Below are 16,567 nucleotides of genomic sequence, written 5' to 3'. Positions count from 1 at the left end.
TTTAAATAAACAAAAATGTATTATACATTTAAAAATGTTTTATTTTGTTTTCACACTTTTGTATAAGTAAACAGTGTACCTACAGCAAAAGTATTATTAAATATAGCAAACTTTAGCAAAGCTCTAATAAAATATTGAGCAATTTTTTTATCAGAGTAATTAAAAGGGGTATATTACTTAAATTTGTAACAAAATTTCAGATCAATAATTTCATTATTAAAAAATTATAAATATTTTTATGCTTAAAGATTACTATGTATAAGACTTGTTAATCTGTTTGTATTCTACATAATATCCTTACTTGACTGTGATCGTGATATTTCTAATGACCGAGCGAACATACTCTCTCAACGAGCTAGAGATCATGATAAATAATAAGAAAACGGTCACTGCGGTTCTAATACTAAGGTTGTATTTTCCAGTTACTTTTAAGTTCTTGTAACAGTAGTTTTTTTTTTATTTAAAAGGTTATCTGCATCCATCTAAATTTTAGTTCAAAAGATCATAGCAGAAATAAGAAAACTAACAAGTATAACATTTTCAAAATAATAAACAAAAACATTAATTTAAAAAGAGGTTCAAATCAAAATCAGGGAATGACTGTAATGTCTCAAAAATATTTCTACTCATAAAAAATAATATAATATTTTTAATCAGTTACATAGTACAATATATTCAATTTTGCTTTTAAAACAAACAAATTCACTAAGTAAATTGCAATAAAAAATATCTACGCTATTATTAAGGTCCACTAATAAAACATAAAACGTGGATTAACTATCTAATAATAATGGTATACACGGGCAAATAACTAGTAGTATGTGTAAAACTTTCTGCTCTGGGGAGCGTTGATGGGATTGCCGTTTCTGAATTGTGTCGACGACTTATTATCTTGTTGAGGATATGAAGGCTGATTAGGGGATTGCTGTTGGTAATACTGATTTGTGGGCATTTGTTGCTGATATAATGGGCTCCCGGACATTTGTTGTGGCTTATATTGGACTCCGGGCATTTTTTGCGCGTACTGCTGCTGTGCCATGTTTTGTTGGGAGTATTTCAACTTGTTTGGATCAGCGTATTGGCCGGAATTGCTATGCTGATAGTAGCTGTTGCCCGGCATGTTGGAAGATATAGACGGCTGCGAGTTCAGTGATGGCTGTGGGCTCGGCGAAATTGTGTTTTCTAACTTGTCCAACGCACTTTGTTCCATTTGGGTGACAGAGTTACTGATTTGCGGCACCATGGCGAACGGTTTGAACAACGTGTTTATAATGTTGCTCTTGACGCCCAACAAACCCCGCGCTCCATTCAAGAAAGCACTACCCAAATTTTGGCCCACGCTCAACGGTATTTTCATTAATTGCTCGCCGTTCTGTTGCACCATGTTCATTGGCATTTTCACGAAATCCGTTAGACCTGAGTTGTCCGTATTGTCATTGCCGCCATTCAATCTTCCTGCGCGTTTAGGACACATTTGTTGAAAATAATTTTTGGCCCCTTGAGGTTTATTGTTAATATTATTATTATTATTAAAGGGACTGTATAAATTACCTGGTTGCTGCTGTTCGTCAGCATATGCATCTTGTGACTGGTCGGTGCCCATCTGACTGAACGGATTGATGCCATTCAGATAGCTATTCTGGTACTTCAGTGGTGGCGACGGTTGTTGTAGCTGTTGCTGATTGTACTGCGGTTGCCTATTCTCCTGGTCAAACTGATTTTGGAATTTCTGTGGCATTGGTTGTTGCTGCATTACATTTTGCATTTTATCGCCTAAGCCATTGGCCAATTTAGACGAATTAACATTGAATCCTGCCTGTGGCTGTTGTGGCCATTGTTGCGTTCCTGACGTGAAATCCGATAACGGCAAAGATTGTTGTTGCTGTTGACTGCCTATTGTCGGCAATGGTGGATTATTTATATTTCCGTTTGGTTGTTGTTGGCTGCCAATGTTCGGTAATGAAAACTGATCATATCTGTTTGGTAATTGCTGTTGGTTGCTAGGCAAAAACTGCTGAATAGAGTTGGGCAATGGTTGTTGTTGTTGACCAGGCATCTTCGATAATAGTTGTTGGTTGTTCGGTTGTTGGTTCGGAATGAGCGGCTGGTTAGAATTGGCTAATGTTTGTTGTGGTTGACTGGCCATTGTCAATAATGGTGTGTTATTATTTCCGTTTGGTAGTTGTAGATTTGGATAAAACTGTGGGTTAGAGTTGGGCAATGGTTGTTGTTGTTGATTAGTAGATGTGAGCTGATTCGTATTCAAAGGTCGCTGCTGCGGTTGTTGCACGTCTATATTATACTCATTACCGTTTGGTTGGAGCTGTTGTTGATTGCCACTTAGTAAAGAACTATTGGGTAATTGTGGAAAACTGGGGTTGTTGGTCGACGGCATATTTGTATCCACAGGCATTTGTTGTAACGGTCTGTTGTTGTTATTCATGGTCGGTTGTAGTTGCGGTTGTTGTTGCAGTTGTTGTTGCGGTTGTTGTTGCGGTTGTTGTTGCTGTTGTAGTTGCGATTGTAGTTGTGGTTGCTGTTGCGGTTGTAGTTGCAGTTGTTGTTGCGGTTGTAGTTGTGGTTGTTGTTGCAGTTGTTGTAACGGTCTGTTGTTGTTATTCATGGTCGGTGACGTTTGCGGTTGTTGTTGCAGTTGTTGTTGCGGTTGTAGTTGCTGTTGTAGTTGCGGTTGTAGTTGTGGTTGTTGTTGCGGTTGTTGTTGCAGTTGTTGTAACGGTCTGTTGTTGTTATTCATGGTCGGTGACGTTTGCGGTTGTTGTTGCGGTTGTTGTTGCGGTTGTTGTTGCAGTTGTTGTAACGGTTGTTGTGGTAGTTGTAAGGACGGATTATAACCCATTTGGTTAGGTTGCAACTGATTGTAACCCAATTGTTGCTGTAATGGCTGATCGTTACCATCTCCCATCACGTAAAACTGTTAATAAAATAGCATGATGTTAATACGTACGTACGAGACTTGGAATTAATATACATTAAACAGTCATTATTAATTATTAGAAAACTTTAAGCCCGTGTATTTAAAGGCTATTTAAGATCTCAGATGAAAAAGTATCGTATTTTGAAAAATTGTTTGGAGACGTCCAAGGTTTAGTTGTGGCCTTTTCATATCGAAAAGGTATCTATAATGCAGAAAAAAAAATTTAGCTCTTTCCCTTCAAAATCGAGAGAAGCACTAAAAATATATAATGTTTTACATCTCAAAGTCACTGCATGCTAGTAGGTAGTCAATTTACTTCCAAACTTGTGTGGGATATTCTTTCGATATGGAGTAAAAAGTGAAAAAGATATACAGTGAAAAGACATAAAATATATTACCCCTATTCCCCAGAAAGGCGATAAACTTTTTTTCTCATTTTAGGCTTAGTTTAAAACTAACTACAAAACTTAAAATTTTGTAGGTATATCCTTATACAATTTTTTTTCAAATTCTTAGTCGCTTTTGATTTACTATGGACTCCCTCTAAAAAAACAATATTCCACGCACAATACTTTTTATAAAACTTAAAAGCGTTACCTGCTGGCATTTACTTATTTTGGTATCTACTTTTTTGTCATTTACTAAGGGAATCAAATTAATAAGAGATGTACACTTTTTCAAAAATAATAGTAGTTTTGTAGTTTTCATTAAAATTTGTTTAGTTTTTTTTTACAATATTATAAAACTTTCTAATCGATCTTTCTAAGTATTCGATAGTATACTTTATTTAAAAAGTTAATGAAATACGTTACTTTTTAAGTTTTAAATGTTGGTAGGACCCATAAATATAAAAATAAAAATTCTAATGCATTTTTTAATCTATTTTTGAGCCTTACGAACATTTAAATCTTATATATAATTATATTTGTGAATTTATATAATTTTTTTAGCCTTTATTGGATAATATGACGGCTTCTTTTATAACTCCGACGCTTGGACCTGAACGTTTGTTTTTTGTACAAAGCAGGGTTGTTGTGCTAACAAAAATAATACAATACATTTATTTATTAACAGTGCTTGTTAATAAATAAATTTATTGTATCACTTTCAGTTTTTTTTTCATATTTTATTTCATTATTTTTCTATCATAAGTTGTACTACAAATATGTACGACGTATGTACTATTAGCTATCGTTGTCCAAGTCCGTAATCACGTAAATTTGAAAAGTTTTACTTTCGCTCTTTTGGCCTTTAATCCAGCAACAGTAAATTGTCTAAAATCTAAATCTAAATAAGGATGCATTGTAATAATTTATTACAAGTCAGGATATTTACAGACATAGAGGTAATTTTCCTAAAGTACCTACGTTACAAGATAAAATATTATATTTTTAAACCTTTTCTGCATCACAATGACAAATTGATATTTGAAAAATTTAATTAATTCCATTTTTTAAGTTAATATTAATTTGACTACAGATTAACAAAAATTCTATTTAAAAACCATAGTTCCGAAAATAAAATGTCAGCACTTTATAATATAATAAACACATTGTAGTGTCATAATTAGATATTGAAATTGTATCCAATTGAAATAGCAAGTAATTTAAATTAAAAATGAAGAAAACGTAAATGACCATTGAAGAAGAAAAGTAGAGTTGGCTAGGCGAGTTACGAAATGGGTAGGTAATCAATGTTTTTGATCGAAAATCATAAATGAATGCCTTTAGTACAGCAAAAGACAGACGTAACATAATATTATATACTATACAATTTATATGTTACTATTTGTTTATTGTAATGGTATCAAGACGTCCGTTAGGTTTAATCATTCCTGTACATTTTTTGTTTTCGGAGAAGCCTCAATTCAGTGTACCTACTAAGTGTATGCCGTGGTAAAACATGGACTTTAAATTTAACATGGAATCTGTGCTCGATTGGGTATTATTTACACGACCTATTCTCGAAGTACGGGTTCTCGATACAACTAGTTAAGTGGTGTATAACTAATATTGTAATTTCTATGGATGTGCATAAACAAACCTGATTGTTGAAAACGACGGACAGCAATATGACGGCTGTGGTGGCTAATCGACCACCAGCATTCCGGCGATGTGTGCGGTACGAAAACGACATGGCTGAAAAAATAATTTATCTATCAAAACAATATATTAGGCACACTAATCACACACGGTTATTATAATAATCTTAATGCAGTTCCCGATCTGCATATTCACCTTATATACGCGCGGTAAAAAATCGCGTGATCTCTTGCGCGTAAAGCGATTGTTTAATATATATATATCTACACCTATCGGTTTGGCTGTTGTCATTGTACAAGTGTGTTATTGTACAGGCAAAACCACCTGTGTATAACGCCCTACCTCTGTATTCGAATCGATTCGCATGGCCTTAAAATATACGCAAGATATACACAAATATTGATGTAGTACCTATAAATTATAATATTAGTTATATTCACACACACACATATGCAGTGAACTTATCAATGTGCACACGACGATGGGCGGGGAGAGGTGTCCAGACATCGTTTGAATTTGGCAAATAGGATATCATTCTCATGTAATTACGATTACAAACGAAAAGCTCGGGACAACCATAATTAGAAATGTCCCTGTAAACAGTGTTGATATTTTTCAATTTTTCGTCCACAATAAAATTATATATACGAGCACCGCAATGAATTATAAACCATTTTTTTAGGCATTTATTGGTTGTTTTGGTTTTTTGAATATATGTATTTCAATAAATACATTTGTAGCATTTAAGTAATAATGTACACATCCGACAATTCAGTATTTCACTATATTTGGCGTTCCGAGCTCTCGTATATACACAGTTGTTCTATTTGACGCGTTTTGTATGAAATAAATAAACATTAGATAGGTAATTGCCCAAACCATAATTGATGGTTATTGTTCGTCCATAAATTAGTGGTTTACGTTAAACAGATGTCACGAGCTACAAAATTCGATGTAGTAGAGCCAAAAAAATAATAACTATTATATTAATAATAATAATGATAAAAGTAATAATAAAAACAAAAGCGTATGGAAATATCCATTGGTATGATATCAACAAGTTTTTCCACCAAACTATTATTATAATCGCTATTGTTCTTTTGTGTTTTTCAACGTAAAAGCTTTTTTTTTAACATAAAAACTCTTTTATCTAACATGCCGGTAAAACGCAATTGGTTTTTGACTTTAAAATTGCCAACTTTGTGTAATTATATTCACACAGTTTCCGTTTAACAGTATAAATACTAAATCAACTACTTGCAAGTTTACAAATCTAAGAAAACCGTTTTTCTTTGCTTCACGCCTTATAATATATGTTCAGAGCAGTTCAATTATAACGATGTATAGCCACACAGTAATCGCTACGGCCGTGTTCGCCATCTTGACCGTTAATTTATGTATTGCCGACGCGCCCGTGAGTATTCTGTACCTTTATGAGCTAACTACTTATTTAGTGCAATTCCAATCTACCTAATCTAATCTAACTAGGATATTATTTTCGACACTTGGTAGTTAAGGCCGTTGATCTGAAGTCCTATGTACATAGCGATAAATTAAAAAATCTTATTATGACCCCGGTACCTAGTTTAGAAATTGGCAGAGAATAAAATATACGAAAAGGTCCCGTTAGAAAATTTACTTTAAACTTTTTGACTTTGGCCATTATTCTACATAACATAGATTATAGAATACGTTGCTGATATGTAAATTAAGGAACCAAATTCTAACAAATAATATTTTTACTTTCGGTACAAAGAAAACAGTGTACAAAATAGAGGGGACACAAGAGGAACAAGTGTAAACTGAGGTAATCACACTGTGTCACATCACCCTCAAAACAATTTTTTATTTTCAAATTACTTTAAATTAGTACAGAACTGTGCAAGTGATAAGAACATAAATGAAGAGTAAATTTGTCAAACGTTCTAAGTACCAAAGTTTAAAAATTGAACTTTATAATTTGATTTGTATTTTATTCATTACCGGAAACAATTTTTTGAATTTTTCAAGTAAGGAATAGTTATTTATAAAAAAAACAATCATACTTAAAACTTGAAATATGTTCAAGTGTTTCCGGTAATTAATGAAATACAAATCAAATTATAAAGTTCAATTTTTATTCTTTGGCACTTGGACCGTTTGACAAATTCACTCTTCAAGTATTTCTTTATGCTTTAAATTAATAGACGGATAACACGAGTGGGATGCGGCCGGGTGTCATAGTACTGTTTTTTTTTATCAATAATTAGGATATTATTTTGTGTGGAGGATGTTATGCTGTATATTTACTAAAGGGTTAGGTCTAGACAATTGTTTTACATTACAATGATCAGAACTCGTAAACGTAAGTTGTTATTTTTTCGGATTGAGTCCGATTGCGTGAGGGCAATCACCCTCAGAGCCTCTGATGTTATAGGTCTGGTAAGCTTGTCAAATCTATTATTTCTAATTTAATTGGCTCTTTATGTAACTAGTGGATGATATTATATAATCGCCTGGGTCGATACTTTACCCCAATCCACTCTTGATCATCACAGCGTCCATTAACATCATTTTTCATTAATTTTTTTAACTAAAACATAAAACATAGCTCTGTTTCTCAATATTTGGCTTAATATTTGATGTTAACATATTTATAAATACAGGCCAACACAGACAAATTAGACCAAAACCTAATTACGAATAAAATGATTCAGTAAAATATAAAATTCAATATTTTAAATAATTTGATACAAAATAAAAACATATATATGTATAACAAGTGTTATGTATGAAATACAAAATTAATGTACGTTAAAAAAATAAACGTTTTTTTAACGGATATAAAATTCCGATTTTTATGTGGAAAAAAAACTTTTGTTCTTTTGATTTAGTAATAATTGTTTTTGTTCTAAGCATTTTTATTTCCATGTTTTCCACACTCTAAATAATCGTTATTATTACTGATAACTAGTAAATGGCGAACTAACCGATTTATGTTTTCAAACTCAAAATATATACATTTACCTTGAGCAACAAAATGCTAAACTCGCCATTGTAGGCAGTCAAATAATGTACTAAGACAAAATATGTTTTTTTTTACTCTGTTTATAGACCGAAACGTTTGTTGACAAGAATGAAGACGGCAAAGTGTATGACGTGCTGTACGGTTTGAGCGAAAACCTATCGGCCATCATGTTGGACCCAGTGGGCAGACAGACGATCAACGTGGTCCGAGAAAACTTAGAACACGTAGCCAACGACGCGTTGGCCCACAACGCCATCGTTGACACGCTTGACCTCGCCACTACTATACTGACTAACCCGAACGCCAACCGGACCATCCTCAACGCGCTGGCTATCGTCCAGACGTTGGCCACCAATCCAGAATTCCACAAGATGGTAGTTGAGTTCGGCAAAGGACTTGTGGACATCATGTCCATGAGGAACATCGGGGCCGTGACGGACGTTGTTCTGGACCATATGGAGTCGATGCTCGGCAGGCAAAACTTCGAGAAAGACTTCCCGGCGTTCGTACAAACTATGGCGGGCATGTTGAACACGCGCAAAAACGGCGCCGCGTCCGCAATCACCGGCGGCATCACCGGCCGGGCCTCCGCGGTAGCCAACGGCTTAACCGGCGGGTTTAAGCGCATGGCGTCCTTTGGCGGCAGATTCAGAAGCGTTTATTAATTAATGATTGTTATTAAATAATTTGTCACTTTTCTGTCATTCAGCCATTTAATAAACTGTCGAAAATAATTTTTCATAATAAAATTAATGTAATTTTTGTAAACCGACCTTTATTGAGATAACATCGGCAATAAAATATACTATATAGGTACAGCGTCTGACTTGGTGAAGTCCAAACAAACTAACTTGTTTTAAGATAATAAAAGTGTCTAAAAAGTATGAATGTAGGAAGTAGGGAATGATAGGTACCTACGGCCAATTGAATATCGTCACGTCCGACTTCTATGTTATAATACGTGAATACGTTTGGTGTGTTGCTAACGTTTCAATTTAAAAACTTATGACGTATTTTGCTGTCAAAATCTTTCCATGATATAAACACAAATGCTCAAACGGTAAAAATGTAATACCTAAGAAAACATAAATGTTTATCGACTTAGAGAGAACTACTTTCTTCTTGTAGCTAATAAAATACAAAAAAAAAGAACTTCTGAACGATATACAAATTGATAAATGTTTTGTTTAAAATATAAAATGATAAGTGCGTGTGTTTATCAATTTTGGCATAAATATATTTAACAACTATTATGAGCTGGCGCAACTTCCAAAATTTGGATAAGTACTGGTCTGATTACATAGAACCCATACTAGTATGCAAGTCATATTTTTAGAACATCGTCGAAATGTTTAAGCCATTCTACTATATTTGAAAAATATACATATTTTTTTTGTAACACATCACGCATGTGAAGTAGTCACAAGTTCAAACATAAGTATTATATAACTTGTAGCGGCCCTCCGGTTATGCTGTCGGGGTTAGCTTCTTATTTTAAACAAACGAACAATGTGCTGTTATGTTAAACAATACAACTTTTTTATTTACATATTATATACACAGGTAGTATAAATGCATGGACGTTTTAAATGATGTCATACAATGTATTACTCTCTTTTGTGGGACGCGTTGGGTTACAATGGTCGGGGTTTCGGAATTCGGATTGCATACTGAACCCGCAATTAGCACTCTTATGCTATTGTCCCTATTAGGAACTCTAGTAGTAAAAGAGGAATAGATCTCTTAATCAACTTTACTAAGTACATATCATACCAAGCTATGTATAATATATGTATAATCATTGCTATAATCCAGCCTATCACACGGTTTTTGCCGACCAGGATTTCTATACGTTAATTCCACTGGCTGGCTTTAACTATGTCAAACAACTGACAACAATTAAGGTTAAAATGTTTGTCGTGTAATACATGAAAAAAGTAAGGATAGAGCGTTACTTAGGCGGTCGCTGGTCTTCAAAAAATGTTGTGCCAAAAAGTATAAAAAAATTAGTTTCGATGTAAGTATATGACTAATGATTATTGTAGGGAAAGATATAAACCACGATAGGCGGCCATATCGAGCTTTTAATGTTATAACTTATAAACGGTGTCGTGTAGCTAGTTTTTTTTTATTTTTCTTCGATAAAAACATAATAACGCAGATAAAATGGTTCAAGCTACTGAGTCTATATAGGTATTGATAGATTTTGTCAGCACAGTCTTAACAAATCCATACGATATGTCACTGTTTAATCAAGCGTAAAAACTTTTTACGGTTAACCGCCAACTATATCATAGTTATATTATTTTATAATATAAAAAATAAGAGCTAAACGCTCAACTTCACAGCAGCTGGTAAACCATAGCTTGCAGTATTTTTTTTTTTTGTCAAATGCCAAAGTTACAGGTGTTCTCATCAATTACAATAATAACATGCACAGTACAGCTACTTGTTGTTATACATGTATTATTGTGTCATATACAGTGTACGGTAAATGGGCAATCGAAAAACACATCCCAGACTGCTATATTTGCGTGCGTGGTGATGGTATTTCAATGATATTTTGCGACTTACCGCGTTGAGGCGACAACGGCAACATCACATTTATTGACAGCAAAAAACTAATAGGTATATGTTGTAGGTGGAATACAAACAAATTTTATTAATTTATACAATTTACCATAGTTGCGTGACGATCGGTGTTTAGTTTTGCCAGTCTAGGTGTTGCAGAATATACAAATGCCAGCCATACTTGTCACTGCCCAGAAACGCTAGACCATAGATTTAATAATATACTATATATATATACATATATGTATATTTAATCTATGGCTGGACGCAGCTTCAGAGCCATTTCACTTCATAGTTTTATAAGTTAAATTACAGTTTTATACATTTTTTAATATTATTGTTTTTAATTTTTTAATAAAAGAGTAGGAAGTAGAAAATTATATAAATTATATATTGTTTGCTAACCATTACTTCAAAAAATACCTAATAGTTAAGTACTAAGTTTCGACTGCAAATAATATTTCCTTATGTAAGTTAGTGAGTAGTTCAATTGCGGTTTTTATCTTGATAACTAAATAGTTGTACAAAATACAAGGTGTTTTTTTTATCATTGGCCACTCAACATTTCATAGGGATACTAATCAATTAAAATGTTTTTTTTTTCATATAAGTTTTATCTAAATTGTTCACAACTTTTTTTGACAGCAACATTTGAATTATGAATAATAACGTATTTAGTTTATTATATTTTTAAATTGATAATGTAATGTAATATATATATAGATATATTATTAAAATATATATTTTAAATAAACTCTTATAACTTTAAAAATAGTTATCAAAAGTGGTTATCAACCAGTCAAAATGTTTAGTACATTATTCTAATTTAAAAATTTAATGAATTATATGCGTTACCATTTAAGTTTCAAAAGTTGCTATCAAAAAAACTAAGTTGGAAGGTATATTGTATAAAAACAACAAGAAAAAAAATTAAATTTCCTGTTAAACCCTATGAGATATTGAGTGGCCCATGATAACAAAAATCACTCTGTATTTGATATATACATGTATTAAGTTATTTTACAACATAGTAACAAACTTTTTTTTTTAAATTGAATAAGAGTAATACATCTACTTGAATATGAAGTGCACCATATAATATTAAATAATTAATTTATCTATGTAATTTCTGTTTGCATAAAATACATTTTTTCCCATTGTAGAAAAAGCATTAAATCTCGAATTTATCTTATGTAATTATATCTTATTGATCATAGCACCTGATTCGCTTGCCAATAATCTCTTATCAGTACAGGGATTATCGATTGCCCTTTATCACTGTCCTCCCTTCCTATCATATATCTTCTGAGTACATATTGAACTTTTTACACCACACCGTCATATTATTTTTGTGAAATTACAATTTTGAACTTTCATAATTAAACTGTTTTTTTTTCTGCTAGTTCGCTTTTCCTTAAATGTCGATGCAAGATCCAAGTCATTTGCACACTTTAGTACAGTTATAGTATATGAAATAATTCCAGTGTTTTTAATCTTATTAAAATAATTTAATAATTCATGTTAATATAAAATTACTCATTAATATTCACTTGAGAACTTTGTGCAGTTGTGATTACCATAATTTTATAAAATCATAACAAATTATTAAACTGACAAAAAATTATTCTAATTTGTCTTCATTTTGTGTAAAATTGCAGCCTTAATCTTTTTTTGTGTGTTTCTGCTAAGTATTTTTAATGCTGCACATAACTCGTGTACTTAATTACTAGTATTTTACACTTTCTAATTAATCATTCCCATATAGTTTCTAAAAATGGTTTAGTTACATGTTTTTTTAATGTATCCCAACGAGCAGATCATGAAAATATGGTATATTAAAAATATATACCATATTTTCATGATTGTGCTAAAAATGCACAATAATTGACGTTAAAAAATATTTTCCCAACTAGTTTCATTTCCGACTTTAGTTTTATAATCTTTATCAATAGTATTATAGAAAATTTTTTTTTTTTTTAAGGGGATTGCAACTCACGGACTTTTAAGGAGTTTTATATAGGCAATATATAAGAAAAAAAAAAGGTTTTTCAGCCGAGTCTGCAACTACGAAAGAACATTTTCATGTCTCGTTGAAGTACCGAATAGGAGATACAGGTGATAGGGGTAGAAGATAGGGATGTGAGATAAGGGTGAGAGATAGGGGTGAGTGATAGGGAGGGATATAGGGGGAGAGATTAAGGAGTAGGGATATAGGGGAGAGATTAAGGAGTAGGGATAGGGTGGGAGATAGGGGTGAGTGATAGGGACAGGAGATAGTGGTTAGGGGAGAGGGGTAAGATATAGTAGATAAGAGATATGTTGTACGTTCAACGTTCAAATTAGAACTAAATAATAAATTCAAAATAGTTTAATTCTCTATGTTAAGTTACTTTTGGCCAGATAATAAACACTACAATTTTAGCCAGAAACTTGATTGTGCATAATTTTTTGACATTTTCATGTCTTAGCTCTGGCACATAACCCTGGCAAATATCCGAAAAAAGCGTTACCAAAAGAGCTTAACGAAAAAGGCGTAACAAAAAAGTTTTTCAGCCGAGTCTGCAACCACGAAAGAGCATTTTCATGTCTCGTTGAAGTACCGAATAAATATAGATTAGTTGTGGAATTATAGATAATAATATAGTATAATATAAATATATAGTAAATTGTAGTGTTTATTATCTGGCTTAAAACAATTCATAGAGAAATTGGGCCCTTAAACTGTTTTGAATTTTTTTTTTAGTTCTAATTTGAACGTTGAACGTACAACATATCTCTTTTCTCAGATCAGATAACAGCGTAACAGATTAACATTCGAAATAGATCCGAAATGGTCATTCCGATAATTGTCTTTCGTCGTCGCTTCGTAGTTTTTGTTACATTGCGGCGCGTAACAGCGTAACGCTTTTTTGGTAACACTTTTTTTCGGTTATTTACCGGCTAAATCTCCTACCCCCTATTCCACTCCCGTCCCCAACCCTTTCGCTTTTGGTAACGCTCTTTTGGTAACGCTTTTATGGTAACGCTTTTTTCAGTTATGTGCCAGAGCTAAGACATGAAAATGTCAAAAAGGCGTAACGAAAAAAGAAATGGGGTTGATGATGAGGTTGGGGGTGGGAATAGGAATGGGGTTGGGGGTGAGAATTAGCCGGTGCATAACCGAAAAAAAGTGTTACCAAAAAAGCGTAACGGAAAAAGTGTTACGCTGTTATCTGATATGAGATATGAGATAGTGGTGAGTGCTAGGGGTGAGTGATAGGGGGTAAGTGATAGGGGTGGGAGATAGGGGTGAGAATTAGCCGGTACATAACCGAAAAAAAGTGTTACCAAAAAAGCGTTACGATGTTATCTGATATGAGATAAGAGATATGTTATACGTTCAACGTTCAAATTAGAACTAAAAAAAAAATTCAAAACAGTTTAAGGGCCCAATTTCTCTATGAATTGTCTTAAGCCAGATAATAAACACTACAATTTTAGCCAGAAACATGATTGTACATAATTTTTTAATCTCCTTGGCTTATGCTGTAACTGGAAGCTCAATGTAATTTTTTTTTTTTTAATTATAATTCCACAACTAATTAAAATTTATTCGGTATTTCAACGAGACATGAAAATGCTCTTTCGTGGTTGCAGACTCGGCTTGAATTGTATAAACAAATTATAGTTGTTTGGATAATTTTTCAAGGTTGTGTAGAGAACCGATTTTCATTTAAAAAATTTACTTTTTTGAAATAAATATAACAAGTTTGAACAATTTTCAGTATCAAAAAATAATTATTTTACGTACAACAAAAATTAAAAATTCGTTTCCTCCATAATCTAGTAAAGTAGTGAAAGAACTCATATCTCTTTACAGAATTGAACCGGACCATCCTGAGCAACAGCTAAAAAATGGTTAGACAATTTTTTACGCGTGTTTTTAACCTACTATTCAAATAAATCTATTCATTAAATCCACAATTGTTAAAAGAAAAACAAAATATTTTATATTTAGTTTTTAAAGAAATCAGCCATTTGTTTACTAGTTCGAAATTATTTTTCTCTTACAATAATGAAAAAAATACACCTATTTGCTTTCTCAACGTATTTAGAAAAATTTTAATATTAAATTTGTACAAGTCCAATTTTTAATAAATATACACACCAAGTTTATCTGTTATCTTTTCTGGGTAGTTGCGTATTGAATATTCAAAATATCTAAAATTTCTAAAATGGTTTTCGTTACCTATATTTTTTACGTGTGAAACTTTATTGTCAAGAAACTATAGTTGAAAGTTTTCGTTTCTCGTTCATGACCATAGTCAGCTTCATTGATAATTTCTAATATTTTATCATCCTCACAACTTTTAAGATGTTTATTATCTGACTTACATCTGATACTACTCCAGAACAACTAACAACTATAGATTTTTCTTTAGCACTATTTTTTTTTTTAACTCACACATTGAAATTCGTTGAAACTAAATGTTTCATTTCATTTTTCTTTCGGCTGTTTTATAAATAATTAAGAATTTATTTTTTTGCGCATACTCAAATTATATCTATAAGTGTATGGCTGTGGCCTGTAAATTTAATGCTTTGGAAAATATCAAATAAACATGCAAAACATGATAGAAAACTTTCATTTTGTGCGTTGTTCGGTGTAAATGTTAACATTTATTATTTTCGACGTGTATACTGTCTTTTATACTACATATTTGGACTTTTTTACATATTTGAATAAAAACACACACTAAATATTTTTCTTATTTCGCTATATAAATCCTAGCCTATAATAGATATTCTACTAATTTAATCAATGAGTACGCTGTACGTTCTTTATGAAATTATGATTATCTAAGTCATATTTACATTAGGCACAAATACGATCATCCGAACGACGAACTTATATATAAGTTTATATATATATTTACACATCTGGAAAATGACGCATAACACAGATGACTAACGAAAATAAAATAAATAGTTCATAGACTATTAGTGCCCAAGAAAAAAATGCATACAAATTTAATTATTATTCTCTCAAAATAATTAAATAAAACACAAATAAGTAAAATAATAATAAGTAAGCTTAAATACATGTAGTAGCACTTCTCAAGTGTGTTTTTTTAGCTTCAAGTGTTATTCTAAAATTTAAACTATACTCTGTGCCAATTAAAAAATTATTTTCTAAATAAATAAATTATAAAAAAGACGTATATATGAATAATATGTATTTTTTATTTTGAAAATATGATTTTTTTTAGATTGAAATTGTGTAATTAAGTTTTGATAGTATTGTAGTCGAATTTAAAATATAGATAAAAGCGTACAGCCGGTTTAGGTTTAACTAGTGTACTCATTTACTCTTTAAAAAATAAAAACGGAACTTACCGAGCGTTGAAAAATACATTCCCTGACAGCGGTAATTGATTTACTAGCTTGTTAACGATTTGAAAATTATTATTTTTAAAGAAATCACAATAGACTAGCACATTAAAATACCACCTAAAAAACCTAACAACTGATTAATTAATTTTAAAAAAACCTGTGAATTGTGATTTTAGCTGGTTTTGCACAATACTGCAGTAGTTTGTTAGCTTTTGTTCGTCGACTGTCGGTTTTTGTTTAGATAAGTAATGAATGAATAACTCATGTCGTACGACCTACTCTTTTTTGCAAAGGCAGAAGTTTAACGTGTCATTTTTTTACAGGAATAAATAATAAACGACAAACACCGGTTCACCGCTGTTTAATCATCGTCATACACCAAAGCCCAAGTTTCCACAAACCATGTAGGTATAAATCTGATATAAATGTTTATTTCCGGTGACCAAAAATGGTAACATGTTTAACAGAATGCACAGACCCGTGTCGAATCGTGTTTTTATCACACATATTATTAAAATAATTAAGATTTAGATAAAAAAAAAAAATTATTACATGTCAATGCATTTACTGTCTAAAACTCAAATATTGAAAAGTTATAAACAATAAGATAAAATTCAATGCCACTATCGTGTAATAATT

The 16,567-nt window shown here is 32.0% G+C and overlaps 2 protein-coding genes across 4 annotated transcripts; one reads left to right on the top strand and one right to left on the bottom strand.

The window, feature by feature from the left end:
* Positions 1 to 207: 207 nt before the first annotated feature.
* Positions 208 to 16,090, bottom strand: LOC126844547 (transcription factor SPT20 homolog). 3 transcript variants are annotated; one of them, XM_050582828.1, is made up of 4 exons: positions 15,932 to 16,086; positions 4,979 to 5,073; positions 1,552 to 2,932; positions 555 to 1,455 (listed from the first exon to the last, which is right to left on the bottom strand). In XM_050582828.1, exons 1-4 carry the CDS (start codon positions 15,948 to 15,950, stop codon positions 812 to 814), a joined length of 2,139 nt encoding a protein of 712 aa, XP_050438785.1. In that variant the 5' UTR covers positions 15,951 to 16,086; the 3' UTR covers positions 555 to 811. The 3 variants fall into 3 exon arrangements, with proteins under 3 accessions (XP_050438783.1, XP_050438784.1, XP_050438785.1); XM_050582826.1 differs by having other exon boundaries at positions 208 to 2,932; positions 15,932 to 16,090; XM_050582827.1 differs by lacking the exon at positions 15,932 to 16,086 and adding an exon at positions 5,173 to 5,286 and having other exon boundaries at positions 209 to 2,932.
* On the top strand, positions 6,135 to 8,752 carry LOC126844549 (uncharacterized). The gene is made up of 2 exons (XM_050582829.1): positions 6,135 to 6,391; positions 8,071 to 8,752. Exons 1-2 carry the CDS (start codon positions 6,317 to 6,319, stop codon positions 8,647 to 8,649), a joined length of 654 nt encoding a protein of 217 aa, XP_050438786.1. The 5' UTR covers positions 6,135 to 6,316; the 3' UTR covers positions 8,650 to 8,752.
* Positions 16,091 to 16,567: the final 477 nt, after the last annotated feature.

This window comes from Adelges cooleyi, unplaced genomic scaffold (genome assembly GCF_023614345.1).
Source record: "Adelges cooleyi isolate 19-005CV unplaced genomic scaffold, UGA_ACOO_1.1 ACOO_flye_CR_arks_rails_tigmint_CR_PRNA_651, whole genome shotgun sequence".
Classification (NCBI taxonomy): Eukaryota; Metazoa; Arthropoda; class Insecta; order Hemiptera; family Adelgidae; genus Adelges; species Adelges cooleyi.
The sequence above is the reverse complement of the archived record's forward strand: the minus strand, read 5'-3'. Positions and strand labels throughout refer to the sequence as shown.

Excerpts from the sequence above, each read along its gene's own strand:
- LOC126844547 (XM_050582826.1), bottom strand. Across the intron at positions 2,933-4,978 it reads CCGTCGTTTTCAACAATCAG|TTTTACGTGATGGGAGATGG; the intron begins GTTTGTTTATGC and ends TTTTATTAACAG.
- LOC126844549 (XM_050582829.1), top strand. The coding sequence starts at position 6,317 with ATGTATAGCCACACAGTAATCGCTACGGCCGTGTTCGCCATCTTGACC. Across the intron at positions 6,392-8,070 it reads TATGTATTGCCGACGCGCCC|ACCGAAACGTTTGTTGACAA; the intron begins GTGAGTATTCTG and ends CTCTGTTTATAG.